The sequence below is a fragment of the Dipodomys spectabilis genome, unplaced genomic scaffold, assembly GCF_019054845.1.
Source record: "Dipodomys spectabilis isolate Male_0828 unplaced genomic scaffold, ASM1905484v1 ptg000175l, whole genome shotgun sequence".
In the NCBI taxonomy this organism is placed as follows: Eukaryota; Metazoa; Chordata; class Mammalia; order Rodentia; family Heteromyidae; genus Dipodomys; species Dipodomys spectabilis.
The window spans coordinates 10,724,639-10,738,503 of NW_024870852.1; the positions used below are offsets into that span (position 1 = coordinate 10,724,639).

Genomic DNA, 13,865 nt, shown 5'->3' on the forward strand with positions numbered 1-13,865 from the left:
TTTTGTGCTCCTGGGGCTTGAACTCAGGGCCTGGGCACTATACATGAACTTTTTTTTTTTTTTGGGGGGTCTGGTTGTGGGGCCTGAACTCTGGGCCTGGGTGTTGTCCCTCAGCTCTTCAGCTCAAGGCAAGCGCTCTACCACTTGAGCCACTGCTCCACTTCCGGCTTTTTTCTTTTTGCTTATATGGTGCTGAGGAATCGAACCCAGGGCCTTAGGCATGCAAGGCAAGCGCTCTACCACTGAGCCACCTTCCCAGCCCCTATACATGAATTTTTTTTTTTTTGGTTGGTCGTGGGGCTTGAACTCTGGGCCTGGGCGCTGTCCCTCAGCTCTTCAGCTCAAGGTGAGCGCTCTACCACTTGAGCTACAGCGCCACTTCTGATTTTCTGTTGGTTTATTGGAGATAGGAGTCTCACGGTCTTTCCTGAGACTGCCCGGGCTGGCTTTGAACCGCGATCCTCAGATCTCAGCCTCCTGAGTAGCTAGGATTACAGGCGTGAGCCACCAGCGCCCGGCTTACATGAATTTTTTTTGCTCAAGCCTAAACACTACCATTTGAGCCACAGTTCCACATCTGGATTTTTGATGTTTAGTTGGAGATACGAGTCTCATAGACTTTTGAACTACAATTTTCAGATGTCAGCCTCTTGAGTAGCTAGGATTATAGGCCATGATCCACCAGTGCCTGGCTTGTCTTTTATTTTTAATTGGATGGTTTAGTATCACATACATTAAACTACTTTCCCTGAACCACCAGTGCCTAGCATTCAGTTTTCTATTGGTACTTTCCAGCCTATTTGTGCTGTCTTCTGTCACAGCTCTAAGTTTAACTTCATTAAAAAAGAGTGTCTCATGTTGGATGGGCTGTGTGAGTATGGCTTGGGGGGTAGATTCTAGGACTATTAGATTCTTGATGTGGAATTCTCTCTTAATCCCTAGTTCTAAGTATGACTCTGAGGCCAGTGGAATCCCTCAGAGTTCCAATATGACTTTATAGAGGTGCTTGTCTTGGACTCAGGGACAAGCTGTCAAGATGTCGCAGTTGAAATTGGACTTGAAATCTAATACTTCCCTGATAACCAGCCTGTTTAGCTGGGGAGACCAAGTTGAGTCAGTGTGAGTGACTGGGTCATAGTCCCCCTCCAAAAATTGGATACCTTGGCCTGCATATGCCCTTCAATCAACTTTGCCCTATCAATGTCTACTCATCAATTATGGAGGACTCTAGTTACTGACCTTCCATCTTCCTGTGTGGTTTTCCAAACCTTCACCTAGTTCTATATCTGTATTTATTTTAGTTTAGTTTTTGCTAGTCCTGGGGCTTTAACTCGGCCTGGTCACTGTCCCTAAGCTTTTGTGTCCAAAGCTAGCAGCACCCTACCACTTAAGACCACAGCTCCACTTCTGGCTTTTTGTGGTTAACTGGTGATAAGAGTCTCATAGGCTTTACTGCCTGTGCTGGGTTCAGACCTCTATCTTCAGATCTCAGTCTCCTGAGTAACTAGGATTACAGGCGTGAGATACCAGCCTTCAGATCTGCATCTTCTACCTACCCATTCCCTCTTCACTCTGCTGTGGACAGGATAACTCTAGGGAATAGATTAAAGACAACAGCTTTTGGTTAATTGGACATAAGTGTCTCTCAGATTTGTCTATCCAGCCTGGCTTCAAATCATGATCCTCAGATTTCAGCCTTCTAAGTAGCTAGGATTTTAGGCCATAATTCACTAGTATCTGGCTTGTATTTTATTTCTAATTGGATGGTTTAGTATCACTTGCATCAAACCACTTTCCCTCCCTGCTCCTCCTGGAAATGCTTCTGTCCTTACTCCTAGTTAGCATGTTTTTAGTTTTTAGAGCTCCTTGGCTCTCTGATCCTTGGTCCTGACATCCAAGTTGTCACCAAGACATCATTGGCGATGACACTCTTTTTTTGTTTGTTTGTTTTTTTGGGTCTGGTCATGGGGCCTGAACTCTGGGCCTGGGCGCTGTCCCTCAGCTCTTCAGCTCAAGGCTAGCGCTCTACCACTTGAGCCACAGCACCACTTCCGGCTTTTTTCTTTTTGCTTATATGGTGCTGAGGAATCGAACCCAGGGCCTCTGGCATGCAAGGCATGCGCTCTACCACTGAACCACCTTCCCAGTCCCGTGGCGATGACACTCTTGATCAGTCTTCCTCTACTTGCTCTCCATCTTGGGCCAAGAACTTCCATAACTACTCTCTGTACTGTATATTCTCCTGGGTCAGACATTAAGTTTTGTATTCTGCATCCAATTTTCCTTTCCACTCTTTTCTCCTACTGTTCCTTTCTGTTCTCTGCCTCCTACAACCCTTTTGCTCAGTCAAGTGGCTCATTTGGTGAGTCCTAGGAAGTCCTTAGGCTTTCTGGCTATTCCTGCTATCTATGCCAAGGTGGTACTTGAGTCTTGCAAGGGTGGGGGGTGGGGTGGGGGTTTGTGGGGTGGAGGGGAGGAACTTGCTAATGAAATGGACTGGGGCCCTAGTAGCCTAACACAATGCTGACCCAGCAGAAACATGCCTTTGTTCTCAGAGCAGAGTTGTGTGGAAGAGACCTCTTTCCCATGCTCTCCCAATCCTCAGGCTGCTGTAAAGGCACTAGCAGTGAGTTGGGAGTGTTTGCAGTGGGATGTCAAGTCCCACCTCTGGCACATATCTTTGATTTTTGGAAGTGTGCCTGCTCTTCATTTTCCTCAGCTATGAGTTGTTTTGGGGCCACCACATGACTCCTTAGGCCCTTGGGAATCCTGTAGAATGTGTGACACTTTTAGGAGTAAAGTAACTTGAAGAGCCCCATAACTTGAGCAGGACAACTCTAACAGGTGACGGTACTATTGTCAACTGTGGGAAAGGGTTTTTTGTTTGTTTGTTTGTTTGCTTTGTTTTTTTGCCAGTCTTGGGGCTTGAACTCAGAGCCTGGGCACTGTCCCTGAGCTTGCAGCAGTTTATCACCTAAGCCACAGCGCCAAGCCATAGCACCACTTCTGTCTTTTTCTGTGTCTGTGGTACTGAAGAATTGAACTCAGGGCTTCATGCATGCTAGGCAAGCACTAAGCTACCTTCTCAGGCTCCCGTCCCTTTTTTTTTTTTGCTTGTTGTAGGTCTTGAATTCAGGGCTTAGGTGCTGCCCCTGAGCCTCCTTGTGCTCAAGGCTAGTGCTCTATCACTTGAATCACAGAGCCACTTCTGGTTCTTAAGTGGTTAATTGGAGATAAGAGTCTCATGGGGACTTTTCTGCCCAGGCTGGCTTCAAACTGCAATCCTTAGATCTTAGCCTCCTGAGTGACTAGGTATACAGGCATAAGCCACTGGTGCCTTGTGGAAAAAGGGGTTTTTAAAAATTAAATTAAATTTATTAGTTTTGTGATGGTCCAGGGACTTGAACTCAAGGTCTAGGCACTGTCACTGAGTTTTGTTTTTGTTTTTTGTTTTTTCCCCAATATCATAAAGGTACAGAGGAGTTAAAGTTACATAAGTCAGGGAAAGAGTAAATATCTTTTTGGACATTGTCACCTTTCCTTCACATTCTTCAAGCTTTTCTCTCCCATCCCACCCACAAATTGTTTAGTTCATTTGACAACATAGTGTCTAATGAGTACCACTGCTGCATTTGTTTACATTTTGTCCTGTCTCTAAGCTTTTGTGCTCAAGGCTATGAGCCGTAGCTCCACTTCTGAAATTTTTTTTGATGATTAATTGGAGAGAAGACACACACTTTTTTTTGCCCAGGCTGGCTTTGCACTGTGATTCTCAGATCTCAACCTTTTGAGCAGCTAGGACTATAGGCATGAGCCATTGTTGCCCAGCGTGGGAGAAAGGATGTTTATGAAATGCTGGCTGACAATCTATAGGCAAAGAGCAACCACTTTCTCCTTTGACGATCTTCCCTGCCAGACTTTGCTAGGTCTGCCTTGCACATGGTCCTTTCAAAGACTGGAGTTAAAGTGATGATGATTCCCTATTTTAGGTCAAGGCAGGTGTCTTCTGGGGATGTAGAAGAGAGCTCCCAAGTGCCCAAGGTAAGCACAGCATCAGCAGAGAATAAAGAGAGAGGCTTTCTAGAGCCACTCAGAACATCACTTATAGCAAAAGTCCACTGGCCTCTGTACCTGGGTAGTTTACTTAAAAGGGCAAGGCAGGTAACTTAAGTGTACCTGCAGCAGCCTGGTTTCGCTCTCTCTTTTTTTTGTCGGTCATGGGGCTTGAACTCTGGGCTGGGCGCTGTCCTTCAGCTCTTCAGCTCAAGGCTAGCGCTCTACTACTACAACCACAGTGCCACTTCTGGTGGTTAATTGGAGATAAGAGTCTCATGGACTTTCCAGGCTGGCTTTGAACTGTGATCCTCAGATCTGAGCCTCCTGAGTAGTGAGGATTACAGGTATGAGCCACCAGTGCCTGGCTTTGTTTTTGTTTTTCTGTTTTTTTTTTTTTCTTTCTTACCAATCCTTGGGCTTGAACTCAGGGCCTGGGTGTTGTCCCTCAAGGTTTGCACTCTACCACTTGAGTTACAGCGCCATTTCTGGCTTTTTTTTTTTTTTTTTTTTTGAGTAGTTTATTGGAGGTGAGTCTCACGGGGACTTTTCTGCTCAGGTTGGCTTCAAACCATGATCCTCAGACCTCAACCTTCTGAGTAGCTAGGATTACAGATTTGAGCCACCAATACATGGCTCTTTTACTTTCTTTTTTATTTGAGACCAGACTCAAACTTTGTATCTGATGCTTATTGCTCATTGGCAGGTGCCCTGCCACCTTAGCCATATCTCCAACCCTGATTTCTTTTGTGTATGTGTTGGTCATAGGGCTTGAACTCAGGGCTTGAAAGACTCAGCTTTTGGGTGGTTAATTGGAGATAAGAGTCTCACAGACTTTTCTGCTGGAGCTGGCCATGATCCTCAGATCTCAGCCTCCTGAGTAGCTCAGATTATAGATGTGAACCACCAGAATCTGGCTAAGGTTGGTTTCTTTTAAAGTACCACATGGGCCAAATGCCACACATTTGAGGCTATAAATTTAATTGTTTTTGTTTTGTCGGTCATGGGGCTTGAACTCTGTTCCTGGGCACTGTCCCTGAGCTCTTCACCTCAAGGCAAGTGCTCTACCACTTGAGCCACAGAGCCACTTCCAGTTTTCTGGTGGTTAATTGGAGATAAGAGTTTCACGGGGAATTTCGTGCCCAGGCTGGCTTTGAACTGAGTCACTCAGATCTCAGTCTCCTGAGGCATGAGCCACCAGCACCTGGCAGGAGACTCATCGGTTTAATCTATACATGCCTTAATATTTTTGTCCAGCAAAGTTATAATAATGATAAACTGGGCTATAAAAATTACTACTAAGCCTAATCTATATGATCTTTTAATTAAGTGTATGGGGCTGGATAATAACAGATAATACAAATTAAGATTAAGATAAATGAGCATACTCTTAGCTCAATGAAATGAGTGACAAGAACTGTCATTTATTGTGAAGTCAACTTTGCTGGGCTTCCCGAGTACTCAGGAGCTACTTAGTTCTCCACAACCCTACACTGTGGGGTTGGATGGCAAGCTCTGTGCCTCAGACAAGTGAATCCAAGATAACACAGCTTGAATTGGGAGAGCCAGGCAGAATCCTAGCCCAGAGCTCTGGAGCCTTCTGCATCCTTGTGCTTCCCCTCCTACTTGCAGTGTCCATGTGTGGGTAGAGACCTGCCATAATGTCTGCCTGCTGCTGCACAGAACTCCATTTCCAAGGGGCACCAGATGATGTCTGAACAAAAAGCCTGAGAAAATTGAGGTGACAGTGGTGGCTCTCAGTTAGAAATTAAGGAAAAACTTTGAAGAAGTACTATCTGAGCCAAATTAGAGAATGGGTGGGGAGTTTACTTCTGGGTCAGGTGGGCTGGATTGTGCATAGAGAAAGTGTGAGTAGAAATGGAAATGTCTTGAGGCTGCCTGGAACCTGATACCTGCATTGACACTAGGTCAGAGCTGGGTTGTACAGAGCTTTGAATGCCATGCTTAGGAGGTAGAGGGAGCAGTTAGGGGGCGGGTCAGGAAAAGTTGCCTTCTAGGAAGATGATGGGTGCCAGTGTTGGCTGGTGGATCAGAAGGAAAGACCAGACTCTGATCTTTTGTGAAGTCATTGTACTTGACCCCACAAAAAGTTAGACTTTGAGCCAGGCACCTGTGGCTCATGCCTATAATCTTAGCTTCTCAGGAGGCTGAGATCTGAGGATTGCAATATAAAGTCAGCCTGAACAGGAAAGTCTGTGAGATTTTTTTTTTTTATCTACAATTAAACAGAAAAATTGGAAAGTAGAGCTGTGATAGAGAGCTAAACAAAAACCTTAGGGACAGTACTGAGTTCAAGCTCCAGGATGGCACAAAAAAAGGGTCAGACTTTGGGGTGTGACATGAATTTGGGGAAGTATTATATGTGGGAGAAGGAACCTGTGAGAATCAACAGGTGAGGTGGGTGATGGTGGCTCACATCTATAATCCTAGCTACTCAGGAGGCTGAGATCTAAGGATCACAGTTCAAATCCAGCCCAGGCAGGAAGGTCTGAAAGACTTATCTCCAATAAACTACCCAGAAAAAGCTGGGGGGTAGGGAAGAGAGGAGGGAAACTGGGAGAAGAATGAGGGAGAGATCACAATGTTTGATAAGAAATGTGCTCACTCTTTTACGCATGTAACTGGAACCCCTCTGTATGTCACCTTGACGATAAAATGTTTTTAAAAAGCTGGAAGTGGTGCTGTGGCTCAAGTGGTAGTGTGCTACCCTTGAGCAAAAGAGAAGCTCAGGGTCAGTATCCAGGCCCTGAGTTCAAGCCCCAAGACTGGTTAAAATAAAACCAGAAGAGTCTACAGTAAGTTGAAGGTAAGAAGAGTGCATGGAGAGAAGAGCTGAAAATGTTGCTGAGATCCCTAATTTGGTGGATGGTGAGAGCAGGGTTAACGTATCTATTGGGCGCCATGAAGGCTGGGACGCCGCTGTTTGTTGTTGCACGCACAGTGCATGGTCCACACTCATGTGGACCATGAGTAAGTGAGCTTTCATAGCAACATGAAGAGATGTGCCTTTATTGGGGCTCAGGCCCTGAATAAATGAGTCCTCTAACATTGCTGAGCCTCTGTATAAGAGGTATGGTAGTTAACTCTTCAGGGTCAGTAGAACTGATCTAGATTTTTAATGATGTTGATTACCAGTAAGTAACTAAAAGTAGCACAACTTAGCATATTCTTCCCAAGGAGTCTCTTTTTTTGGGGGGGGGGGTGGATCTGGTCATGGGGCCTGAACTCTGGACCTGGGCGCTGTCCCTCAGCTCTTCAGCTCAAGGCTAGTGCTCTACCACTTGAGCCACAGCGCCACTTCCGGCTTTTTTCCTTTTGCTTATGTGGTGCTAAGGAATCGAACCCAGGACTTCATGCATGCAAGGCAAGCGCTCTACCACTGAGCCCCCTTCCCAGCCCACAAGGGGTCTCTTTTTTTACCTAAGACATGGTGAAAAATTGTTGGCTCAGGGAATGAACCCTGTCCGTTTCTGGTTCCTATAACCATCCAGGTCAAAGAAGCATCCAGTTCCCGGCTAGCATCCGCCACTGTTAGCCAGACTTCTTTCATCTACCACAAGATTCAGCACTTCACTGAGCTCCACTTAGCCAAAGTGGAGAAGGTGTTTGAGGAGGATGTCGGCTTAAATGGAGGTAAGGCTGCACTGCAGGCCTGGCCTCTGAACTCTGCTCATGACCAGTATCTGGGTGTATGGAGAGTTCACACCATACCAGTGTTTTGGCTCATTTAAAACTTACAATCTCCAGGTGCTGGTGGCTCACAACTGTCAACATTGCATTTCAGAAGGTTGAGATCTAAGGATTGTAGTTAGAAGTCAGCTGGGAGGCTGGGAAGGTGGCTCAGTGGTAGAGCGCTTGCCTTGCATGCCTGAGGCCCTGGGTTTGATTCCTCAGCACCACATATGCAGAAAAGCCAGAAGTGGCGCTGTGGCTCAAATGGTAGAGCGCTAGCCTTGAGCTGAAGAGCTCGAGGGACAGTGCCCAGGCCCAGAGTTTAGGCCCCACGACTGGACCCCCCCCCCCCCCCCAAAAAAAAAAAGAAGCCAGCTGGGTCAAGAAAGTCTGTGAGACTCTTAATCTCCAATTAACTACCAAAAAGCTGGAAATAGAGCTGTGGCTCAAGTGGTAGAGAGTTAGGCCTTGAGCAAAAAAAGCTCAGCAACAGTGTCCAGCCCTGTGTTCAAGCCCCAGGACCAGCCTCCAAACCTTAAAAACTCCAAACAGGAACAAAAAGAAACATAGAAAGCGTAAGGCTCTTGAGTTTAACCTAGTACTTTCCCTTTCTCAAAAAAAAAAAAAAAAAAAAAAAGGAGCCTTTAATTCTTTTAAAAACGTTGTAGGCAGTTACCATCATACCCCCATGTCAGAGGTATTAGTTACAGCAAAGGTAATAAGAGATTAATAATACAGGGCTGTTTGCCCCCCAGAATTACTTATTTTAAAGTGAGTTAGTGATTTTTTTGGGGGCGGGGGGTCAGGCCTGAATTCTGGGCCTGGGCGCTGTTTCCTCAGCTCTTTAGCTCAAGCCTAGCGCTCTACCACTTGGGCCATAGCTCCACCTCGGCTTTTTCTATTTGTGTGGTGCTGAGGAATCGAACCCAGGGCCTCATGCATGCAAGACAAGGACTCATTCACTGAGTCACCTTCCCAGCCCTGTGAGTAGTGATTTTAAAAGCAAACAACTAAGAGAAAGTGATGTTGGAGGTTTTGTTCAGTCCACTCTGCAATTCAACCACTGTTAGGTCTTAGAGGACCCCAATAGTATAAACTTTGGCTGTGGTTGGTGTTTACATTAGTTTTGAACATGCAATATATTCATACAGTTCAAATCCCAAAGGTACACATCCCAGGATACCTTTCAGTATGCAGAGAAACCAGCTCTCCCTCCAACCTCCATGATTGTTGGGTTTTTCCCTTTATGCAGTTACTCTTTTCTTCCTGTGACCTTCAGGAACAAGAATTACAACTACATACATGTGGCTTAATGGTAGAGTGATTGCCCAGCATTTAAAGCCCTGGGTTTGATTCCTTAGTACCACATAAACAGAAAAAGCCGGAAGTGGTGCCATAGCTCAGGTAGTAGAGTGCTAGCCTTGAGCAAAGAAGCTCAGGGATAGTGCCCAAGGCCCTGAGTTCAAGCCCCAGGACTGACCAAACCAAACCAACAAAAAAACCAAGCTGGGCACTGGTAGCTTATGCCTGTAATCCTAACTACTCAGGAGGCTGAGATCTGAGGATCAGGGTGCAAAGCCAGCCCAGGCAGAAATGCCTTTGAGTCTCTTATCTCCAGTTAACCACCAGAAAACTGTAAGTGGTACTGTGGCTCAAGTGATAGAGCGTTCACCTTGAGCTGAAGAGCTCAGGGACAGTTCAAGCCCCACAACCAAAAAAACCAAGTTAGAGTGGAAGCGTCAGGAAGCAGTTCTCTGCTAGGATAGATGGGACCAAGCAAATGTCTCTATGTGAGGGGCTTGGAAAGAAGCTGCTTCCCAAGCCTCCACACCACTGGCAGGAGCCATAGTCCTCTCCCCAGCAACAGTTCATTGGGCATTGCAGGCAAGGCAGGAAAGAGTGTGCCTTAAGCAGAAGGCATCCAGTAGATGTAGCCCTCTGCCTGTGCCCTCCTAGCACCTAGGCACCTGTGGACACCACAGGCCCTGGGTAGCTGAGTGATTTGTGGCTAAATGTGTGATATTTTTTCTTTTCTTTCTGAAGCCCTGGACTTGAAAACTTTCATTAAGTCCATGAAGAAGGTGCTAAGCAATGTTACAGATGAGATGCTGGAGGCGCTGTTCTTGAAAGTGGACTCAGACTGTGATGGCAGTGTCTCCTGGGTGAGAAGAGAGTGAAAATGGTGTGAGTGCAAGTGCGGGTGTGACCGGCTGCACACTAGAGTGTGAGTGCGTGTATACTCTTGGCCTGTTGGCAGAACCACATGAAGGTGGAGAGACAACCTCTTTGGATTCCCATATCAGCTGGATGCTGGCTAGGTAGAAAGAGCCTCGTGTGATAGAGGGGACCCTTGAAACTTCTATGAGCTGAGCTCACATGTCATGTCTGTCCTGGGGCACAGGAAAGGTGTGGTGAGTGTCAGTGATCCTTGCTTCAGACTATCTTATGGTTGTTCTGCCCACTAACCTCTTGTCCAACTAAAGGATACAAGCTCCTGTATTTATTATAAATCACTCAGGCAGAAGCCAACTAAAGGTTATGAGATCCAGAGTTTCTAGGGCTTTCTTTTTTTGGGGGGGATGTGAGGGGAGTCTGGTCGTGGGGCCTGAACTCTAGGCCTGGGCGCTGTCCCTTAGCTCTTTAGCTCAAGGCTAGCGCTCTACCACTTGAGCCACAGCGCCACTTCCGGCTTTTTTCTTTTTTTGCTTATGTGGTGCTGAGGAATCGAACCCAGGGCCTCAAGCATGCAAGGCAGCACTCTACCACTGAGCCACCTTCCCAGCACCAACTAGAGCTTTCTTTATAGCATAACTTTAAGGCTGATTTTATTCTAATTCTAAATGTTCTCCATTAAGTGCACATAGTATTTAAGCATACAAAATAGGACCAAGCTGAGTCTGACCTACTCGTGTTGTAAATCATTATAATTATGTGAGACTCCGTGCTAAACAGTTCTTGTGCTATTCTGCTCAAAGCTCAAAGGAATCCCATGAGTTAGGTGCCACTATTTGTCACTAGCAAGTTGGGCAACTGAAACATGGAGAAGTTTGGAAACTTTTCCAGGGTTGCAGGGCTAGTTAGCAGTTGAACTGGTGTTCAAACTCAGAGAGTGCTTCAGAGGCCCATGTGATCTTCTATAGGATATAGACCCCCTCACACTGGAATATCATTCCAGGCTTGCTTATTTAATTAATTTCTCATAACATTCTATAATAACCATGTTGCCAGTATTTTCTACCATTTATACAATGATTCTTAATCACTCCTATTTATTTATAAATGGTTTTTGTCACGGGCTCAACTTCAAACTTCTCTGCTCCTGTAATTGTCTCTCCCCACCCCCTAGTAGCTGTATACAGATGGGCACCAGTATGCCCAGATCTGGTTTATTTTTTGTGGTAACTTCATATGATGGCTTGTTTGGGCCCTGTTGAGACTAGAGGCTGAGACTAGAGTTGTAAATATTTGCAATACAAGTGCATCAATCTAGTTATGGGTCTTCCCTGATGTAAACTTGATCATGGAATTGGCCATGATCATACATAAGCCTCAGTATTATTATGATTTATGTAAGGTGGAGGGAAATAAGAAGCTTTAAGTGAAATGCCAGCTATGACCCAGGTGTGCTTGGCATTACATAGAGAGTTCAGGAAGAAGGTAGTGGTTTGCTATTGTGAATAGGCCCTTCCCATATTTGGGATTCAAGCATCAAGCATCAATGCTTGGCTACTTCCGTGGCCCCAAAAGCAGTCCTAAGAGTCCCTTGTACCATGCTGGGGTGAGAAAGGGAAAGACTGGAAACCAGGCTTGGTTCCTGAACACAAATATCTAGCCTGCCACCAACACTTTCTTTCTGTCTTCCAGCAAAAGTATGTAGATTTCATGATGCGGGAGTTAAGGGTAAAGGAAGAGACCAGGAAGAACCAGTACCGCCTGCACTTCTACTTTCCCATGAGGATCATCCACCTGTGAGAGCCTCTCCCAGCACCTTGGGTGGTGGGGAGGGAGAGGTGTGGAACCAGCCCTGCAGGGAGCAACTTCCTGAGTTGATACACCCTCTGCTGGTCTACTTAAGTGCCTGACACCAGGCTCTGTGCTGCACATCCTCTAGTCTTGTCAGCTTCACAGCTCTATAAGAGCTAATGACAATGAAGGTGGGTGATTTGTTCTCACAGTTTATAGATAAAGAAACTGAGGTGCTGGGTTGTCGTGGCTTGTACCTGAAATCCTAGATACTCAGAAGACTGAAATCTGAGGATCCAAGTTGAAAGCCAGCCTGAGTAGAAAAGTCTGTAAGAGGGGCTGGGAAGGTGGCTCAGTGGTAGAGTGCTTGCCTTGCATGCCTGAGGCCCTGGGTTCGATTCCTCAGCACCACATAAGCAAAAAGAAAAAAGCCGGAAGTGGCACTGTGGCTCAAGTGGTAGAGCGCTAGCCTTGAGCTGAAGAGCTGAGGGACAGCGCCCAGACCCAGAGTTTAGGCCCCACGACCAGACCCCCCCCCCCCCCAAAAAAAAAGAAAATTCTGTAAGAATCTTATCTCCAATAAACTACCCAGAAAAAAACCAGAAATGGCCGGGCTCTGGTGGCTTATGCCCATATCCTAGCTACTCAGGAAGCTGTGATCTGAGGATAGCAGTTCAAAGCCATTCCAAGCAGGAATGTCCCTGATACTCTTATCTCCAATTAACCACCAGAAAACCGGAAGTAGTGCTGTGGCTCCAGTGGTAGAGCACTCACCTTGAACTGAAGAGCTGAGGGACAGCGCCCAGGCCCAGAGTTCAAACCCCATGACCGACAAAAAGCCAGAAATGGTGTTATGGTTCAAATAGTAGAGCACTAGCCTTGAGCAGAAAAGAAGCTCAGGTCTAGGCCTTGAGTTCAAGCCCCAGGATAGGCACAAAACAAAACCCTTGAGACTTAGAGAGGTCCAATGTCTTGCTCTCTAGGCTGTTAGTCAGAAAGTTAAGGATTGTCTTGTTTGGCCCTCAGTCTCTCCCCTGTACCCTAAAATGGTGTTAATCCTGCTTTTCCTCATGTTAAGGGATCTGATAGTTTCATCCTCTGGGGCTTGGGTGGGGTTTTGTTCCTCAGTCTCCTGGCAGGCTACAGAGGCTTCAGCTTTGCTAGCTCTTTGGGAGCTTGGGGGGGATCTTTTATTTTTGTGCTTTTTCTTTTATTTTTGGCTTAGGTGCTCTCCTGAGCTATATTTTACTTAAGGCTAGTAGTGTTCTACCATTTGAACCACAACTCTACTTCTGGCTTTTTGGTGGTTAATTGGAGATAAGTTTCAAACTTTCCTTCCCAGTGATCCTCAAATTTTAGCCTCCTGAGTAGCTAGGATTACAGGTGGGAGCAATGTGTACCTGTCTGCCCGTCCCCCTTTCTGGCTCTTTTTTCCTGTATTTTTTATTGTCATTATAAACATGATGTACCGAGGGGTTACAGTTACATAAATCAGGTAATAAGTACATTTCTTTTTGGATAATGTCATTCCTTCCCTCACTTTCTCTTTTTTGTGTGTGCCCATCCTGGGGCTTGAACTCAAGGTTTGGGAGGCTGTTCCTGAGCTTTTGTGCTCAAGGCTAGTGCTCTACTACTTTGAGCAACAGCATCATTTTTGGCTTTTGGTAGTTAATTAGAGGTAAGAGTCTCACAGGTTTTCCTGCCTGGACTGGCTTTGAACTGTTATTCACAGATCTCAGGTTCCTGAGTAGCTAGGACTACAGGTGTGAGCCATAGGCACCTGTCCGGAGACTCTCGACTCTGCCTGACTGCTTCAATACCCATTGTGCCCACTGGACTTTGGAGAGGGGAAGACAACCTTTTCTTCTATCCATCTTAGATTTCTTGGCTGGACTTTTTTTTTTTTTTTTTTTTTTTTGGTCATGGGGCTTGAACTCTGGGCCTGGGCGCTGTCTCTCAGCTCTTCAGCTCAACGCTAGCGCTCTACCACTTGAGCCACAGTGCCACTTCCGGTTTTCTGGTGGTTAATTGGAGATGAGTCTCATGGACTTTCTTTCCCGGGCTGGCTTTGAACCACGATCCTCAGATCACAGCCTCCTGAATAGCTACGGTTACAGGCATGAGCCACTGGTGCCAGGCTTTTGGCTGGACTTCTA

At 46.1% G+C, this 13,865-nt stretch overlaps 1 protein-coding gene across 1 annotated transcript in view; it reads left to right on the forward strand.

Moving 5' to 3' along the window:
• The first annotated feature begins 1,036 nt into the window (after nucleotides 1–1,036).
• The window catches only part of Efcab8 (EF-hand calcium binding domain 8), a 47,309-nt gene continuing 34,480 nt past the window's right edge, over nucleotides 1,037–13,865 (forward strand). Inside the window, 5 exon segments of the mRNA XM_042694642.1 lie at nucleotides 1,037–1,119; nucleotides 3,990–4,041; nucleotides 7,566–7,707; nucleotides 9,790–9,908; nucleotides 11,611–11,714. Coding sequence (XP_042550576.1) covers nucleotides 1,037–1,119; nucleotides 3,990–4,041; nucleotides 7,566–7,707; nucleotides 9,790–9,908; nucleotides 11,611–11,714 — 500 coding nt within the window.